This window comes from Ipomoea triloba, chromosome 1 (genome assembly GCF_003576645.1).
Source record: "Ipomoea triloba cultivar NCNSP0323 chromosome 1, ASM357664v1".
NCBI classification, from domain to species: domain Eukaryota; kingdom Viridiplantae; phylum Streptophyta; class Magnoliopsida; order Solanales; family Convolvulaceae; genus Ipomoea; species Ipomoea triloba.
The window spans coordinates 11,363,082-11,379,303 of NC_044916.1; the positions used below are offsets into that span (position 1 = coordinate 11,363,082).

At 32.5% G+C, this 16,222-nt stretch overlaps 2 protein-coding genes across 3 annotated transcripts in view; both read right to left on the reverse strand.

Annotated features, from left to right (window-relative positions):
• The window catches only part of LOC116014884 (U3 snoRNP-associated protein-like EMB2271), a 6,397-nt gene extending 4,636 nt beyond the window's left edge, over positions 1 to 1,761 (reverse strand). The window contains exons 1-2 of the mRNA XM_031254848.1: positions 1,283 to 1,761; positions 340 to 682 (exon numbers count right to left, since the gene is read on the reverse strand). Of these exons, the coding sequence (XP_031110708.1) occupies positions 340 to 682; positions 1,283 to 1,683 (744 nt within the window). The 5' untranslated portion in view covers positions 1,684 to 1,761. The remainder of the gene's footprint in view (positions 1 to 339; positions 683 to 1,282) is intronic.
• Positions 1,762 to 6,004: 4,243 nt separating this feature from the next.
• LOC116026092 (PTI1-like tyrosine-protein kinase 3) lies at positions 6,005 to 13,209 on the reverse strand. 2 transcript variants are annotated; one of them, XM_031267545.1, is made up of 8 exons: positions 13,081 to 13,209; positions 10,675 to 10,845; positions 8,076 to 8,329; positions 7,851 to 7,977; positions 7,469 to 7,742; positions 6,893 to 7,025; positions 6,684 to 6,770; positions 6,005 to 6,554 (listed from the first exon to the last, which is right to left on the reverse strand). In XM_031267545.1, exons 2-8 carry the CDS (start codon positions 10,766 to 10,768, stop codon positions 6,435 to 6,437), a joined length of 1,089 nt encoding a protein of 362 aa, XP_031123405.1. In that variant the 5' UTR covers positions 10,769 to 10,845; positions 13,081 to 13,209; the 3' UTR covers positions 6,005 to 6,434. The 2 variants fall into 2 exon arrangements, with proteins under 2 accessions (XP_031123405.1, XP_031123412.1); XM_031267552.1 differs by lacking the exon at positions 13,081 to 13,209 and adding an exon at positions 12,623 to 12,717.
• Positions 13,210 to 16,222: the final 3,013 nt, after the last annotated feature.

Consider the following 16,222-nt stretch of genomic DNA (forward strand, 5'->3'; position numbering starts at 1 on the left):
GGGGAGGGGGGGGAGGGGGGGGGCGTTGGCATGTTGGAGTGGGGGCGAAAATCACTTTGGGGTGGTTACTAGTACATTGCCTAACACAACATGCTTTTGTGGGTGTGCAATGCAGCGCTAATAGCCTGCCTGCACCACTCAATAACCATAGCTATTCAAGGCTTCATCATTTGAGGAGCTCTTTAGGGCTATCTTACAAATCACTTGATTTAAAAATGTAAGTAAGACGTGACCATTTCAATCAAAGGAATTACTATAGAGTGTCTCCAGACAGAAAAAATTTCTAAAAAATATAGGTAATAAGTAACATATATATTATTGAAACTCTCAAGTGTGTACCTGAATATGCTCTCGTGTTCGAACATCCCATAAATGAACATGACGATCCATGCCCCCACTTGCCATATACCTGCCATCACTGCTGATAGCCAATGCTAGAACATGTTTACTATGCTTCGATGCTCGACCTTGTGGATCCTTTGCTCCATGAGACTTCAAAACTTCATCACTAGGCCAAGAATACTTCTCTTTCTTCCCACTCTCTACATCCCAGCTAACTATAGTACCATCCTTGGATGCAGAGAACCCCTTTAAGTCATTTTCAGATAGAGCCACGGCAGTAACTGCTTGGCGATGTTTTAGTAAAACTCGAAATCCTTCTCCAGGTTCTGGTGTCTGAATTCTACATGACCACATAAATGTCATAAGCATCTAAATTCATTGTAATCAACAGTTCTCATATATAACTTGCCAGTCCATCTCAAGAAAGAATGACTATAGATAGAAGAGTTTGTTCTGAAGAGTCCATGATATCAGGAAGAAAATATTTTAGGGGAAAAAGGTATGGGTCAAATAAACATAACTAAGTATCTACATTAAGCTCAATAGTTCTACTAGAAACAAACATGGGTTAGATATGGTGTCCCTGATGCCTCCAATCTACAGTAAAAAGCTCAATACCTTTGAGACTACAATATCAGTTAAGCAATTGTAATCACCGCTCCTGACCTAAGATCAAAGGTTGAAGGAGCAATATTCGGTTACTCCCACTGGGAAGCAACACAATGATTAGCTGGAAAATTTTTACAAATGAATATGAATATATCATCATATGAAAACCAGGACTCTCAATCATGAAAATTTGTCAAAATTTTTAAAGGTAGCACATCATATATCACCTCCAACCGAACAAATTCCTTTCACAATGGATATTCAGAGAAAGAACATCTTGTTTCTCTTTAGTAGCCTAAAAGCTTCAATTTTCAATCCAATAAAAATATACCTAGAAGCAATGGCTCTTTGGATGCGGCCGCTCTCTTCCAGCTGCTCCTGCTGCAAAATCTTGGCAACCAAAGAATCTCTCTTTCCCTCAATCTCCTCTCTATCTCTCTCGTCCCCACTCTGTGTGTCTTCCTCATCCCTACTGGCTATAGCCCTGATCTTTTCCAAGTACGCATCCGCCAGCCGCTTCTTCTTCTCGGCCGCGGTTTCCTCAACTTCGTTGTCCTCTTCATCTTCCTCCCCTCCGGACAAGTATTCCTTGTCGTCATCGCTGCTCTCTATATCATCGTCGCCGGCAAACTTGCGGCGGCGCTTGTTGTCACCTCCTTCCGACTCGAAAAACGGATCAGAAAATCTCTTCTTCTTTTGAGAAGAAGCTGAAAAATTCTTCTTCTTCTTCATGCTTCTGCCCTTGGTTCAACTACAAGTGTAGTATGTAAGTGTCGAAATATGTATGTGTTTATGCAACCCAGGGTTTACTGGTTTAGGGTTTATGCTGGACCGTTACGGCCTGCTCGCTATTTTATATATATACCCACAATATTTTGGTTTTTTTTTTTTTAATTTTCCTAACTTATATGCATTTTAAGATTAATTTAAAATTTAAGATGTTTAATTAAATAAAATAATACTTTTTTTTTTGAAAACAAATAAAATAATACATTGTTTCAAAAAAATAAAAAATATTATATTCCATGATAAGTGGTTAAAATTTTATTTTATTTTATCTCTTTAACATAAGAGATATGAGTTCACTCTTATTATCATTATTATTTTTAAGTTCTATTGTTTTGTATTTTTGTAAGGAGGACATACAATGTGATAATATGATATGGCGGTAATGGATTATATTGATCTGAGTGGTCCGACTCAAATAACCCTTTAAATATATGATATATAATAGGAAATAAAAGACGAGGATAGTGAATGTAGGACAAGTATGTTGGTCACAGAGACAGAACTGTATTAAGATTCGTGTCAAACTATTACAAGAGAATTGAATGATAATGTCCATAAGACAACGAAGAGTGTTTTTATATTAGATCGTGCCCCCAACTGCTCCTGCAAGAAAATGGCGAGTAGTTTGGATCTCCTTGATCAAGTCTAACGTCTCCACTATGCGCGCTACAACTGTCTATGAAGCCACAAAGGCTGAACCCAAGAGCTTGGCCTTGGACCTACTCAAGGTGCCGAGCTCGGAGCTCAGCGTGGGACCTCCAAGGTGCCAAGCTCAGGACTCAGCCTTGGACCTCCTCAAGGTGTCCAGCTCGAAGCTCGGCATGGGACCTCCAAGGTGCATTTGAGACCTCCGAGGTGCAAAGCTCAAGACTCGGCCTTGGGCCCAAGTTTGGTCGAGTCTGCTCCACTGAGTTGATTTGCTCTGAGCCCATTTGTAATGTATCAATTAGGTGGTTAATTGAATAATTGGGATGATGATAATGATATGATAAATTGATGAGGTTGGTGGTAACATAACTCAAGGATTGTCATAATATGATATGATAAAAGATATATACTCCATAATAACTAAAGGATTGTATTAAATAATTAGGTTAAGTAACCCAATAAAATAAGACTGATGCATAGCAATTGCAATCTAAGGATTTTGTTGTATTTGAAAAGTGAGGCATAAAGGCTCAGAATTGTTTGCAAGTACACAATGAGTAGTGAGTTTGATAAAGTTTTGCTACTATTAATTGCATTCCTAAGGTAAAGTCACACTACTTATAAACCGAACAAATTGGAATTAAGCTACATTCAATGGAGAAGACTAGGCCTATGGGACTCAATATTGACATATGATATTCTTGCATCCACTTTTCACCATCTCCTTACGCTTATTGTCTGGTTATCTATTGGCGAAACAATGATGAGTTTTAAGTCTCCCTTGTATAATAAATCAATTAATAACGTATGAGTTATTGGACCTACTCAAATATCATAACCCCAACAACTATATTCTTCGCATGCTATGAAAAACTAGAATACAGTAAATTTACACTAAATAAAACCTGACCAAATCACTCTAATACAATTTGCTACTAGAGAAAGAATGCCTTTTTGGTGGAGAATCTAGAATTTGGATCCTAATTCTCAAGTTGCAATTGTACCTCCTCATTTGTCATTAAGCTCGCACAACTATTAATCTCACAATGAATGTGAAAATAATAAGGATGTATCATATTACTCCTTGTTTCACCTTTATGCACAACTACTGAACTATTTTATAATTTGACCATTTTATAACGTGTACTCCAATTTAGTAGTAGCCCAATAAAAAATTGCTTTGGGGGGGATGTTTGGTAGTCAATGATGAGCTCTAGGGGGGTTATGAAAGGTATGGAAATGGTTTGGAGTGAGGGCCATAAAAGGGTGGTGATGTAAGTCAACTCCAAGAGAAGTATCAACTTATTTGAAAGATGAGGAGATGTCTACAAGACCTTTGTGTAATTTGGTGTAGAAGTGAATGAGCTACTAAATTGGGTTTGGGAGGTTCATATTCAAAAGATTTGAGATTATTTTTAGTTTATGTCAGAATATTTGTCACCATGGCATGAGAGATGGGAGGAGAGAGAGGAAATGGTTTCTTTGCAAGGAAGAGGTGAATAGTACAATAACCATCTAATTAGCTCTCATCCAAGCCTCAACTGTTGTGCGCGTTTCGCGCATAGTAGCGCCCATGCGGGCGCTTGAAGCGCGCTTGACAACCTAATTTTTTTTTAAATCTTATTTGTTTTATATTTTTTTCCTCCTATCTCATTTTCTCTTTCCTAATCATATTTACAAAAACTTTTCAAAAACACAAAATAACTCCTCTAGTAAGGATGCTCTTATGGTGTCGGAGCAATTGACTGACTAGTGCATGGTTCTTGATTAGTGGATTTCACATCTTCACACTCAACCCCCTCATTTCTTACTAAACAAAAATAAAAAATAAAAAAATTGAGAAAACAATTTACCTAATTTGATTTGATTGTTGATTTGGTAACCACAAGGTTCCAAGTTCGACTCCGATAGGGAAGACTTTCTTAGTTTGAGTCGATCAACTATAAATAACCTAGTTTAGTTTACCTTATTGTGTTCCTTTATCGGCAAGAGTCACATGGTAGGATTTACTCAGCGCACACTCTTGGGTAATGGTTGCAAGTTTCCCTCGTAATTCAAAAATAGATTTTTAAAAAATAAAGAATTGCTCATATATATATATATATATATATATATATATATATATATATATACTAAGCACCTTGTGCTTAGATGGCATATAGTGACTCTACCCATATGGGAGGTCATAAGATTGAGTCACAGTGGAGGCGAATTAATACTACAATGTAATAGGATCAGTCGTATTCAAAAAAAAAATTAAATTCGCCTTTATTTCGGTGGGTTTTTAGCTCAACCGGCCAAAATACCCGACTTTGGCGGGCCCCGTCTCTTATATATACATTATTAATATTGAAAATGACCACTGAAGTATTAGAGTATAGCAATTAAGTCACCGAACTATTTAGAGGATAGCAATTAAGTCACCGAACTCCAATAAGCTCCAAATTCATCCCTGAACCTGGAAAAAAATAACAATTAGCGGTAATTAGCATTTTTAGCATGTTAACAACAAGTTTGTGCTGATTAGGATGCCATGTGTATTTTTTATTTTCTATTATTATTATTATTATTATCATACTAAGCAATTAGCATTTCCCCTATTGAGATGCCATCATGTGATTGGTAGTTAAATTTATTTATTAGTTCTCCTACTAAGCAATTAGCATTCCCCTATTGAAGTGTCATCATGTGATTGGTGGTTAAATTTATTTATTAGTTAGTGGTGGGTAGGTCAAATGTTTAGTTTTTTTTTAGGGTTAATGCTTAATAGGATAATAATTAAAAAAAATAGAAAATAAAAATTACACATGGCATCCTAATCAACACAAACTTGTTGTTAGGGTTAATGCTTAATAGGATAATAATTAAAAAAATAGAAAATAAAAATTACACATGGCATCCTAATCAACACAAACTTGTTGTTAAGTTGCTAAAAAGGCTAATTGCTCTTTTTTTTTTCTTTTTTTTTTTCAGGTTCAAAGATAATTTGAAGCTTATTCGAGTTCGATGGCTTAATTGCTATCTCCAAATAGTTCAGTAGCCTATTTGTACATTTTCCCTTGAAAATATGTATTAATAATTAGTACATTGTATAAATTCTTTATTATAGATTAACAAATTATGTATTTAATTATTTATTAGAACTATTACTTTATTAGTTATTATTGCGTTTAAAAAATTACAAATGCATTAACATATGTTTAAACTATCTAAATTATTTTAATATACACTTATTAATTTTTTTATATTAATTTTTATTTAAATTTAAAATTTTTAAATTTGACGAGTCCCCGTAAGTCTAAAGCAGGACCTCCCTTAGGCATGTATTTTGGAAGGCTTTTTACCCCACACGCCACCGCCATATAACAGGCTTTGGTGAGCCCCTCCCTGCCAACCCATTTCGACAGCCCTACTTATAAACTACTAATGTTCAAATCACAGTAACAATGAAATTCACTGAACTGTAGGATTCTCTGCAGTTACCCTTCACCTTTGCATAATCATTTGAAAATGCTACATTGAAACAGCTTTGAAGAATTGTACATCTCCCTGCAATCAAATGAACATTTCTCTACAAACATTTGAACATGTTTTTAAGAGCACTTTGACACTTTTGTAAAACACCAACAAATATAGATTCATCAAAACAAAGTTTCACCAGATCCATAAACTCAAAATAATTTTACAAAATATACATCAGAGTTCCAGAAGGAAATATCACCTCTCACAGCTCGTTGATAAATGATTAATGACTTAGAAAATCTCGGTTCTCAGTAACAATGTCAATACCGAAGGAAACAACCACAGCAAACCAATCTCACGGCTCATCAGTAATTGATTATGACTTGGAAAACCTCAGTAACAATCTAGTACCGCGACAAAGTGAACCCAAAGGAATTAAACCAGCAATTGCAATCTCTTATTGGAAGAAAAACGAAAACAAATATTAACTTTTAAATACTAGATGCAATTCTCCTGCAAATGACTAAACTGTGCAACAGGTTGTAGAAATTCCCTCAGACCAAGCAATAAATGGTATTTTAGGATTATATTTCTGGAGCAGGGGCAGAAGACTTCAAGAGTGGCTGAAGGGCCTTCACAACGATGCTCATATTTGGACGGAACTCTGCCTCATACTGTACACACAATGCTGCAACAGCAGCCAGCTGAATACCAAAGATTACAAAAAAAAATATTGTTAGATATGATTGGAAACATTTTTTTTTATACTCATCCTAGTTTGTGAGAGAGCTTATATCTCTATGTACCACAGACAAGATGGCAAAGAGAAAGACCTTTGCTACTCCTTTTGGAGGATATTCTCCTTTGAGTTTTGGATCTACACATTGTTTCACTTTATCTTCACTCAACCTAGGAGTGGCCTAAGTAACAAGTTCCAGCAAGTAGTAATTAGTAATAAGAAGAATAGCTGATACAGAACAAACTGAGAATAAATCAAGGGGCATGGAAGATGATAAATATAAAAGGGCAGCATAATACTCACCCATGTCACAAGCGACTGCTGTCCACGCGGCATGGTATGGTCTACAGGTTTCCTTCCAGTCAAAAGTTCAAGCAAAACCACCCCAAAGCTATATACATCACTCTTCTGCGTCAACTGACCAGTCATTGCATACCTGCAAAGACATTTGTTTGGAGAAATTAACTAGATTAAACACATTAATGATACAGTCACTTGGTGATAAAAGGATTTCTGTCCAAATTTTATGTGCTATTTCTTGTAGTTGTTGTTGTACTTGTGGTTGTTGTTGTTGTTGTTATTATTATTATTATTATTATTATTATTATTTTCATATAAGGAATAAGTGATTTGTTTTTATACATCTTATGCATATCCAGCCATATATGAGTGATGTTCACAAGTACTCGTAGGTTCATAATTTAATTCTAGCAAAGCATTTTCCATTTGCTTAGTCAACTGAAAATTTAAGCTTAAGAAGTGTAGGCAAGAATCTTTAACTTCAATATAATTTAAAATAACCTTGTAACTTGGTAAATATGTGAAACGTAAAAGACAATGGAAAAACTTCAATCTGGAAAAGAAACGGTAAAGCATTACTCTGGTGCATGATAACCAAATGTTCCCAGAACTCGAGTAGAATGAAGCCTGGCAGCCATATCAGGAGCTTGATTTGAAAGGTTAAAATCTGCAATCTTTGCTTTAAATTCTTCAAACAGAAGGACATTGCTAGATCTGATATCCCGGTGTATTACAGGTGGTTGGACCTTCTCATGCAAATATTCAAGTCCCCTTGCAGCATCAACAGCAATCCTTACTCGCTGTGTCCAGTCAAGCGTAGGGCCAGGCTGTGCCCCTTGTACTCCCTTCCTTCCTGAAACATACAAGCGCTTTATGGAATTTCACTAAAAATCAAAATACAGCAGCCTTTAGGCCAATCTTGTATAGTTCTATTAAATTGAGTGACCATTTTTTTGCATACCATGTAGTATATCATGTAGAGACCCCATGGTTGCAAACTCATAAGCTAAAATACGGAGATTGCCTTCCACGCAGTAACCAAGCAATTCAACGAGATTTTCATGCTTCAACTTTGAAACCATAGAAACCTTTAAAAGCCAAACAGGAAACAGATAGATTGATATTTGATGGAATATGCCACATAAACATGAAGCTAAAAAAAATTTATGTAGAGTTGCACAAAAACCTGAGTCAGGAACTCAGCATTTGAATCTTGTTCAGATGAAACATCTAGCTTTTTCACAGCTACAGATTTACCATCATTTAGATTTGCAAAGTACACTCTTCCATAAGATCCTTCACCAATTAAAGCCTTTGATCCAAAATTTTCAGTTTGCTCTTTCAGTTCATCCAGAGACAACTCTGGCACCTCGATTGATGGTATTGCTTTTTGCACTTCAGTCTTGACAGGAATTGCTACCTTCGTGCCTCTTTCATACCCTAAAATATGGTATGGAGAGAGTAGATAAGGAAACAAATCTAATTGATTCATCAATAACGAAAAATACTGAATACATCATTTAAAAGAAGTCAGGAACTATTGAATTGTAACTAATTTCGACAAATACAATTGCCTTGCAAAAGTCTTAGTAAAATGCAACAAAATGAGGTCCCAATTAGAATTGTGTCCTTTGAAGTTTATTTGCACTAATACACTAATATGGTGTCTGAGGATATACAGAGTAATAAGATTAAAAGACATAGTTTGAAGCCACTGATAAGTAACAAAAGAATACCAATTCATTTTTGGTTTTCCCACTTGTTTCAATTTTAACATGACTACATGAGAAAGGTAACAAGTATAATGGATGTGAGTAAAGGAGCACGTGCCTAACAAAATCCCCACTAAAAAAAGGCAATCAAGTATCTTTATCACAGTACTTCATGAGAAGTAAATTTTAATCAGTGTTTAGATAAGGGGTGAATCGTTGATTTTCTAAATTACTCGTCTTTATATATATATATATATATATATATAAATCTGAGTAAGAAAACATTCGACAAAATGTATTCTCTTTAATAGTCAATGGTGATTAAGTACTAAAGGCATTAAGAAGTTGAAGGATCAGAAAACAAGAACAAACAATGTCTATTTCAGTTGTCTATAATAAACAAGTCAACAATATAAACTTCCATATGCAAAATGGCAATATGTACGTTTTAATCAATTTTTTCTTATATGAGATGGCAGGTAGGAAGTGGGTGAAGTCTTTCCATAGCAACTTCTTCCACTATCTTCTTGTAATACATTCACTCTCTTAAACTCCCTAGGAATAGGATAGGAAAACTTTTTAACTTTCCAGTGGCAACAACACGAGCTCTCTGCCTCTCTCAAGTCTCACAACAGTAATGTTCACTAGAGCTTCCTTAGAGTCTCAAACAAAAATATTCTCCATACAATAAATTATAAATAACTGTAGTTGAAGCCTTGAAGGTCATCTACTGATGTACTATAAGCTTCATTTGCAGATACCTTCCAGCCAGCCTTTATTAAGTTTCCCAAGGGCAATAAATCCAAAAATCTGAATATCACATATGCACTCCTAGTGACATCTAAAGTCCTTTCACAAGAGTTTGCAGTTTAGTTAGAGAAAAGTACCAACCAGACAATTAAGAAATGCCAACCTTGTAGTTGACATTTCACTGCTCAGAATGGTCCATGGTTATTTGCTCAATTAGTACTTAAAATGTTATATGGAGTAGCAAATAAATATATAATGAAAAAAATCAATCAACCATTTGTGCTTCTTCAATCTCCAGGGACTCACAATTGGGTCTGCAAAACAAATACTCTATGTTGCATGGAAACTCTCAAGGGTTAGTATTTCCATGTTTTGGAAACATTTCCTCCCACAAATTTATAGAAACTTCATAAAACATTTCAAAGTTGTTTCCCTAATTTTTTTTTTAAAGAAAAATTAGGGATACATTTTCTAAACAGAAACTAGTAAACAATTACTCCCTCTTTCCCATTTTACCTATCCTATTTACTATTCATTGGTCAAACTACTTTTTCTACTTTGCTTATTTTCTTTAGTATTTTCTAATTATTTTTAAATTCGGTTGTTTTTTTTTTGTATGTGTTTAATAGTACTTTTATTATAGTTTCTAAATATATAAATTTTATATACTAATACTAAACTTAATATTTTGAAAATTGAATTATAAATAATTTCAGCCAAGTCTCGCTAACCAAACCATACACACAAAATGGGGACAAAGAAAGTAATATTTATGAAGCATTTTTGCAAATATACAGTTATATTTTTTACATTTGTACTTTTCCGATGAGTTTCGTATTCTGTGTTTCCCGTTTCCCCATTTCCGTTTCTGTGCAACCTAGCAAATACTTCATTCATCCACAAATAACCACCATCTAGGCAAAAACACATGGATTTAGAATATTATATTTCAAGCAATTTGGAGAATTGATTATGTAGGTATAATTCTGATTTTCTCCCATCACAAATGTATTAAATGCATAGTTATTTTTACTTCAATTTCAATTCAAAAGAAAATTCTTGGTAATTAAGTGTTATTACATTTATGGTAGATGACAGTTTTATTAGATCTCTCAAAATAGTAAGGAAGACAGCAATTTGTGGACAGAAGTATGATTTTGCATGAGGTTACGATGGCATCAATTAGAAATATCTAAATCATTCAATGAACTAAACAAGCATCTAACACTTTACACTTCCACTACAAAAGAATAAAGAAAAAACTATCTCCCAGCTGAAGGATACAAAGAAATAAATCAGAAAATATGTAACTGAGAAATTTACCATCAGCATCATTTGCAGGGCCTTTTAGTGCCTCACTTTCATGAGACGCGTAGGATTCCTCTACTTGGCAGGTGCAACACAGCCACTTCCGCATCCTTGATTTCTCACTTAATTAAAATTGTAACTTGTGTTCCCCAATTGTAAAAGGCAACCAGGAGGAGACACATGTGCCTGCACAGTAATTCAAAACATAAGCAAGAGTTCCAGCCAAGACACAAATGAACTACATCAAGTATGGTCACACACTCACACCCTGTGACCCAAGCAAAACACTTCAACATTTACAGATAGACATGATTTGCTATAAAGCTTGCAACATAGTGGTTTAGAGGATGGAATAGGGGAGGACACATTTCCTTAAAATGAAAACTAGTTGAAAGATGTTTATCATAACAAGAATTAAATCTTCTTCCAATGTTTAATAATCTTAAAATAAATAAATGCATCTTAAATCACAATTGTTTCATACGATGATTGTGTTTCAACTTTCAACCAGGTTTAGCAATTACTTTCATAATCAGGCAGACTTTAAAGAAAAAAACAAAACTTCACTCAGAAATATGAATTCCTAGTATCGTAGTAAAAGATAAGTAATATTCTTTTATATAATGAAATAACCTCAATATTGTAATCCAAAGGTAAATAAAATAAAATAAAAATAAAAAAACCCTCAAAATGAAGAGTTAATTGTACCAATAGCCATCATTTATGTAATTAGTCATCCATTGAACAGAATAAGCATAAAGAATAGCAATTCAAAAAGTCAAACATAAAACACATAATGAAAGTTGGAATTCTTGGACTTATTGATCCTAAAGAAAGACAAGAAAATTAATTGGATTGAATTTTAAGGAGAGGCGTGGGGTGGGGGGAGAGGCATAAGGTGCCAACTTCTGTGAATGGAATGATTAAGAATAAGCATTCATTTATTCTTTAATTTGGAAAAGGTGAAATTACAGGTCTCTTTTGTTCTCACAGCTAGCTCTGTTGCTTGAAGGAGAATGGATGTGCAGAGACGAGAGAGAGATTTTGATGTTTCATTAATTCTTTTGACAGGACCAATGGGTTGAAATAGATGGATGACGCAGAAAACTGACAGCAAAGAAACTAATGAACAATAACTCTATCAAAGATATACAACCTCTTATCACACATTCACACTCTCATCTGTATTATTATTACTTATTAGCAAAAGGGCAGAAGAAATACCACATGATATAGAATTTGAGGGAACTTTTCTGAAGCTTAGCAGCTTATCAGTGTTTTCCTACAGCATTTTAGATAAGTGCCTATATTCTACCATTAGTTTCCCAAATAGTAGTGCTAAGGAGAGTAAATACAACTGTGAACACCAATCATTTGTCAACAAACATAATCCGTTGTGGCAAAGGCCTTAAAACATCCCCAATTTCAGTTTTTGTTCCTCCATCAACACACCTCCCTCTCCTCTCTGACTCCCTCAATTTATATCTATATATAATTTTTGTTTTGCAAAAAGGTATGCTTCACAGCTCAGCGACTTTGAAGTTTGACCCTTGCCATTCTTTTGCTTATAATCATTATTCTATAGCTACGAGTCCCAAGTCCCTGTTCAAGTGTTTAATAAAACTAAATATTCTTGCACTCACACTAGGCATCTAGTCTCCACTCTTGACCACTGAACCTAGCTATGCACACCACTCTACCAATTCAGAAATAGATTTGTGAATTGTTTTCGTATGAATCAGGTTCAGGAACCTTACACAACATGCTAAAAAAGATATTAATATCCATGGAAATGATACTTAATGTTATGAAGGAGCATTTTTTAAGGAAAGATATAATGACAACCGTCAAGCCCATTTCTTCTCCTTCTCCTCACATCTACTTAAATAAGAGATCAAGTGTCAGTGAACATTTAAATCCCCTTAAAGAGCAAAGCTCTGTAGCAGAGTACAGCATTAAATACCCTCCAGACAAAATTTACTCAAGTCAGATAAAGTTCCACTGCCCCTGCATTCATTGTCTTGTGAATGTTTCAGATTCGCATTGTAACATCTGAAAACAGCAGCCAAGCAAATCAAGAGTACACGTAGGAATCTATCAAGATTATTAATGCAATTCCTTATATAAACCAGTTCCAAGTCTAAACTCTAGAAAGCAAGTAAAATCTACATGCTGAAGATTGAAGAAATTAAAGACCGGATAGATCTCTTCATCATTCAACTAAAATCGAGCACCAGAACAACCTAACGAGCTCAGCGAAATATCATCTAACCCAAATTTGATCATTACAAATCAACACGAGCTATGAATTTCACTTTCTTAAGAAAACATTATAGCACAAATTGGCGAAAGAAACCACGGAATTGAATTGAAATAAGAACAAAATCAGACGAAAAATACGGAGGAGAAATTAGAAAGAACCTGGAAGATCTGAAAGAAGGTAGTTTCCGGTGGAATCTTCAGCCCTACGGTTTCTCCGTTTTCGAGTCTTTGAGAGGAAATGGAAGTGTGGTCCCAGTGGATGTGATTAGGCGATTAGCTGTTTCGGGGCCCCCGGACCGGTATTTTGTTAATTTTATTTAACATTTGTTCTATCATATTTTGAAATCTCTTTTATATAATACTCTGTATCTACTATCTCTACGTATATTAAAACAGAAGTGCTAGCTTTTCCGTTCATTTTAGTCCAAAAAATTTGAAATCGGTCAACATAATATTATATAATAATTTCCCGCTCATTTTAGTCCAAAAAAAATTAATATATTATGACATTATGTTAATGTACGTAATTAAATTCCTCTCATAATAATATTTAAAAAAAAATCAACAACCAAATAATTATATGATGTATATTATAGTATTTAAAAAAAATATTACTATACTACATTAATAATTAAATTCCTTTCATAATAATATTAAAAAAAATTCCAACAATCAAATTACTATATGATGTATATTATAGACTTATAGTATTAAAAAATTACTATATTATGTTAATGTATGTAATTAAATTCCTCTCATGATAATATTCAAAAAGAATAAAAATTTCAACAATCAAATTACTATACGATGTATATTATAGTATTATAAAAAATATTACTATATTATGTTAATGTACGTAATTAAATTCCTCTCATGATAATATTCAAAAAAAAAATTCAACAATCAAATTACTATATGATGTATCTTATTGTCTTCACACAAAAATATTACTATATTCTGTTCATGTACGTAATTAAATTCCTCGCATGATAATATTCAAAAAGAATAAACATTTCAACAATCCACTTACTATACGATGTATATTCTAGTCTTATAAAAAATATTACTATATTCTGTTCATGTACGTAATTAAATTCCTCGCATGATAATATTCAAAAAGAATAAACATTTCAACAATCCACTTACTATACGATGTATATTCTAGTCTTATAAAAAATATTACTATATTCTGTTCATGTACGTAATTAAATTCCTCGCATGATAATATTCAAAAAGAATAAACATTTCAACAATCCACTTACTATACGATGTATATTCTAGTCTTATAAAAAATATTACTATATTCTGTTCATGTACGTAATTAAATTCCTCGCATGATAATATTCAAAAAGAATAAACATTTCAACAATCCACTTACTATACGATGTATATTCTAGTCTTATAAAAAATATTACTATATTCTGTTCATGTACGTAATTAAATTCCTCGCATGATAATATTCAAAAAGAATAAACATTTCAACAATCCACTTACTATACGATGTATATTCTAGTCTTATAAAAAATATTACTATATTCTGTTCATGTACGTAATTAAATTCCTCGCATGATAATATTCAAAAAGAATAAACATTTCAACAATCCACTTACTATACGATGTATATTCTAGTCTTATAAAAAATATTACTATATTCTGTTCATGTACGTAATTAAATTCCTCGCATGATAATATTCAAAAAGAATAAACATTTCAACAATCCACTTACTATACGATGTATATTCTAGTCTTATAAAAAATATTACTATATTCTGTTCATGTACGTAATTAAATTCCTCTCATGATAATATTCAAAAAAAAAATTCAACAATCAAATTACTATATGATGTATATTATAGTATTCCAAAAAAATATTACTATATTATGTTAATGTACGCAATTAAATTTCTCTCATAATAATATTAAAAAAAATTTCAACAATCAAATTACTATATGATGTATATTATAGTATTAAAAAATATTACTATATTATGTTAATGTACGTAATTAAATTCTTCTCAGGATAATATTCAAAAAAAAACTCCAACAATCAAATTACTATATGATGTATATTATAGTATTTCAAAAACATATTACTATATTATGTTGTGTACGTAATTAAATTCCTCTCATGATATCATTCAAAAAAAATTTCCAACAATCAAATTACTATATGATGTATATTATTGTATTCAAAAAAAAATATTACTATATTATGTTAATGTACGTAATTAAATTATTCTCATGATAATATACCATGTAATTCAATTATGGTTCAAAATATTTTAATCTTGCGTATTTTTTTATTTTATATTTGTAAACAATCAAATTACTATATGATGTATATTATAGTATTAAAAAAATACTATATTATGTTAATGTACGTAATTAAATTCCTCTCATGATAATATTTAAAAAAAATCCAACAATCAAATTACTATATGATGCATATTATAGTATTAAAAAAATATTACTATATTATGTTAATGTACGTAATTAAATTCCTCTCATGATAATATTCAAAAAAAAATTCCAACAATAAAATTACTATATGATGTTAAAAAAATATTACTATATTATGTTAATGTACGCAATTAAATTTAATTTCTCTCATGATAATATTCACAAAAAAAAATTTCAACAATCAAATTACTATATGATGTATATTATAGTATTAAAAGAAAATATTACTATATTATGTTAATGTACGTAATTAAATTCCTCTCATAATAATATTCAAAAAAAATTCCAACAATCAAATTACACTATGATGTATATTATAGTATTCTAAAAAAATATTACTATATTATGTTAATGTACGCAATTAAATTTCTCTCATGATAATATTCAAAAAAAAATTATAACAATCAAATTACTATATGATGTATATTATAGTATTCCAAAAAAAAAAAATTACTATATTATGTTAATAATGTACAGCTGCTTGGAGGATATTAGGTTTTGAAATACAATACAGATATCCTCCTGTAGAGCGCTTGAATTTTCACCTGCCAAATGAACAAAGCATTTATTTTTAAGAGGATGTTCCAATCGATGTCATTGTAGAATAACATACGGTAAAACATAGCATGTTTCTAGTTTGGCTTGAGGCAAACAAAAAATACCCTGAGGCAAAGCAACTAACTTATGCAAAGATGCCAACAAAGTTCGTTTGGAAACAAGCAACAAGAGAATTTGTTCCTAAGACAACGAGGATTCTCAATTGGTCAAGTTTTTTATGTTCCTCCTTAAAGTGGTGAAATGTACTATTTGAGATGTCTTTTGAATGTAATTCGAGGGCCTA

Bases quoted from the DNA above. Each gene is read 5' to 3' on its own strand.
- LOC116026092 (XM_031267545.1), bottom strand. From the start codon at position 10,768: ATGCGGAAGTGGCTGTGTTGCACCTGCCAAGTAGAGGAATCCTACGCG. The intron at 7,026-7,468 runs GTAATGCTTTAC...ATGTCTTTGCAG, and splicing joins TTTGGTTATCATGCACCAGA to GTATGCAATGACTGGTCAGT. The intron at 6,555-6,683 runs GTCTTTCTCTTT...TTTGGTATTCAG, and splicing joins CTCCAAAAGGAGTAGCAAAG to CTGGCTGCTGTTGCAGCATT.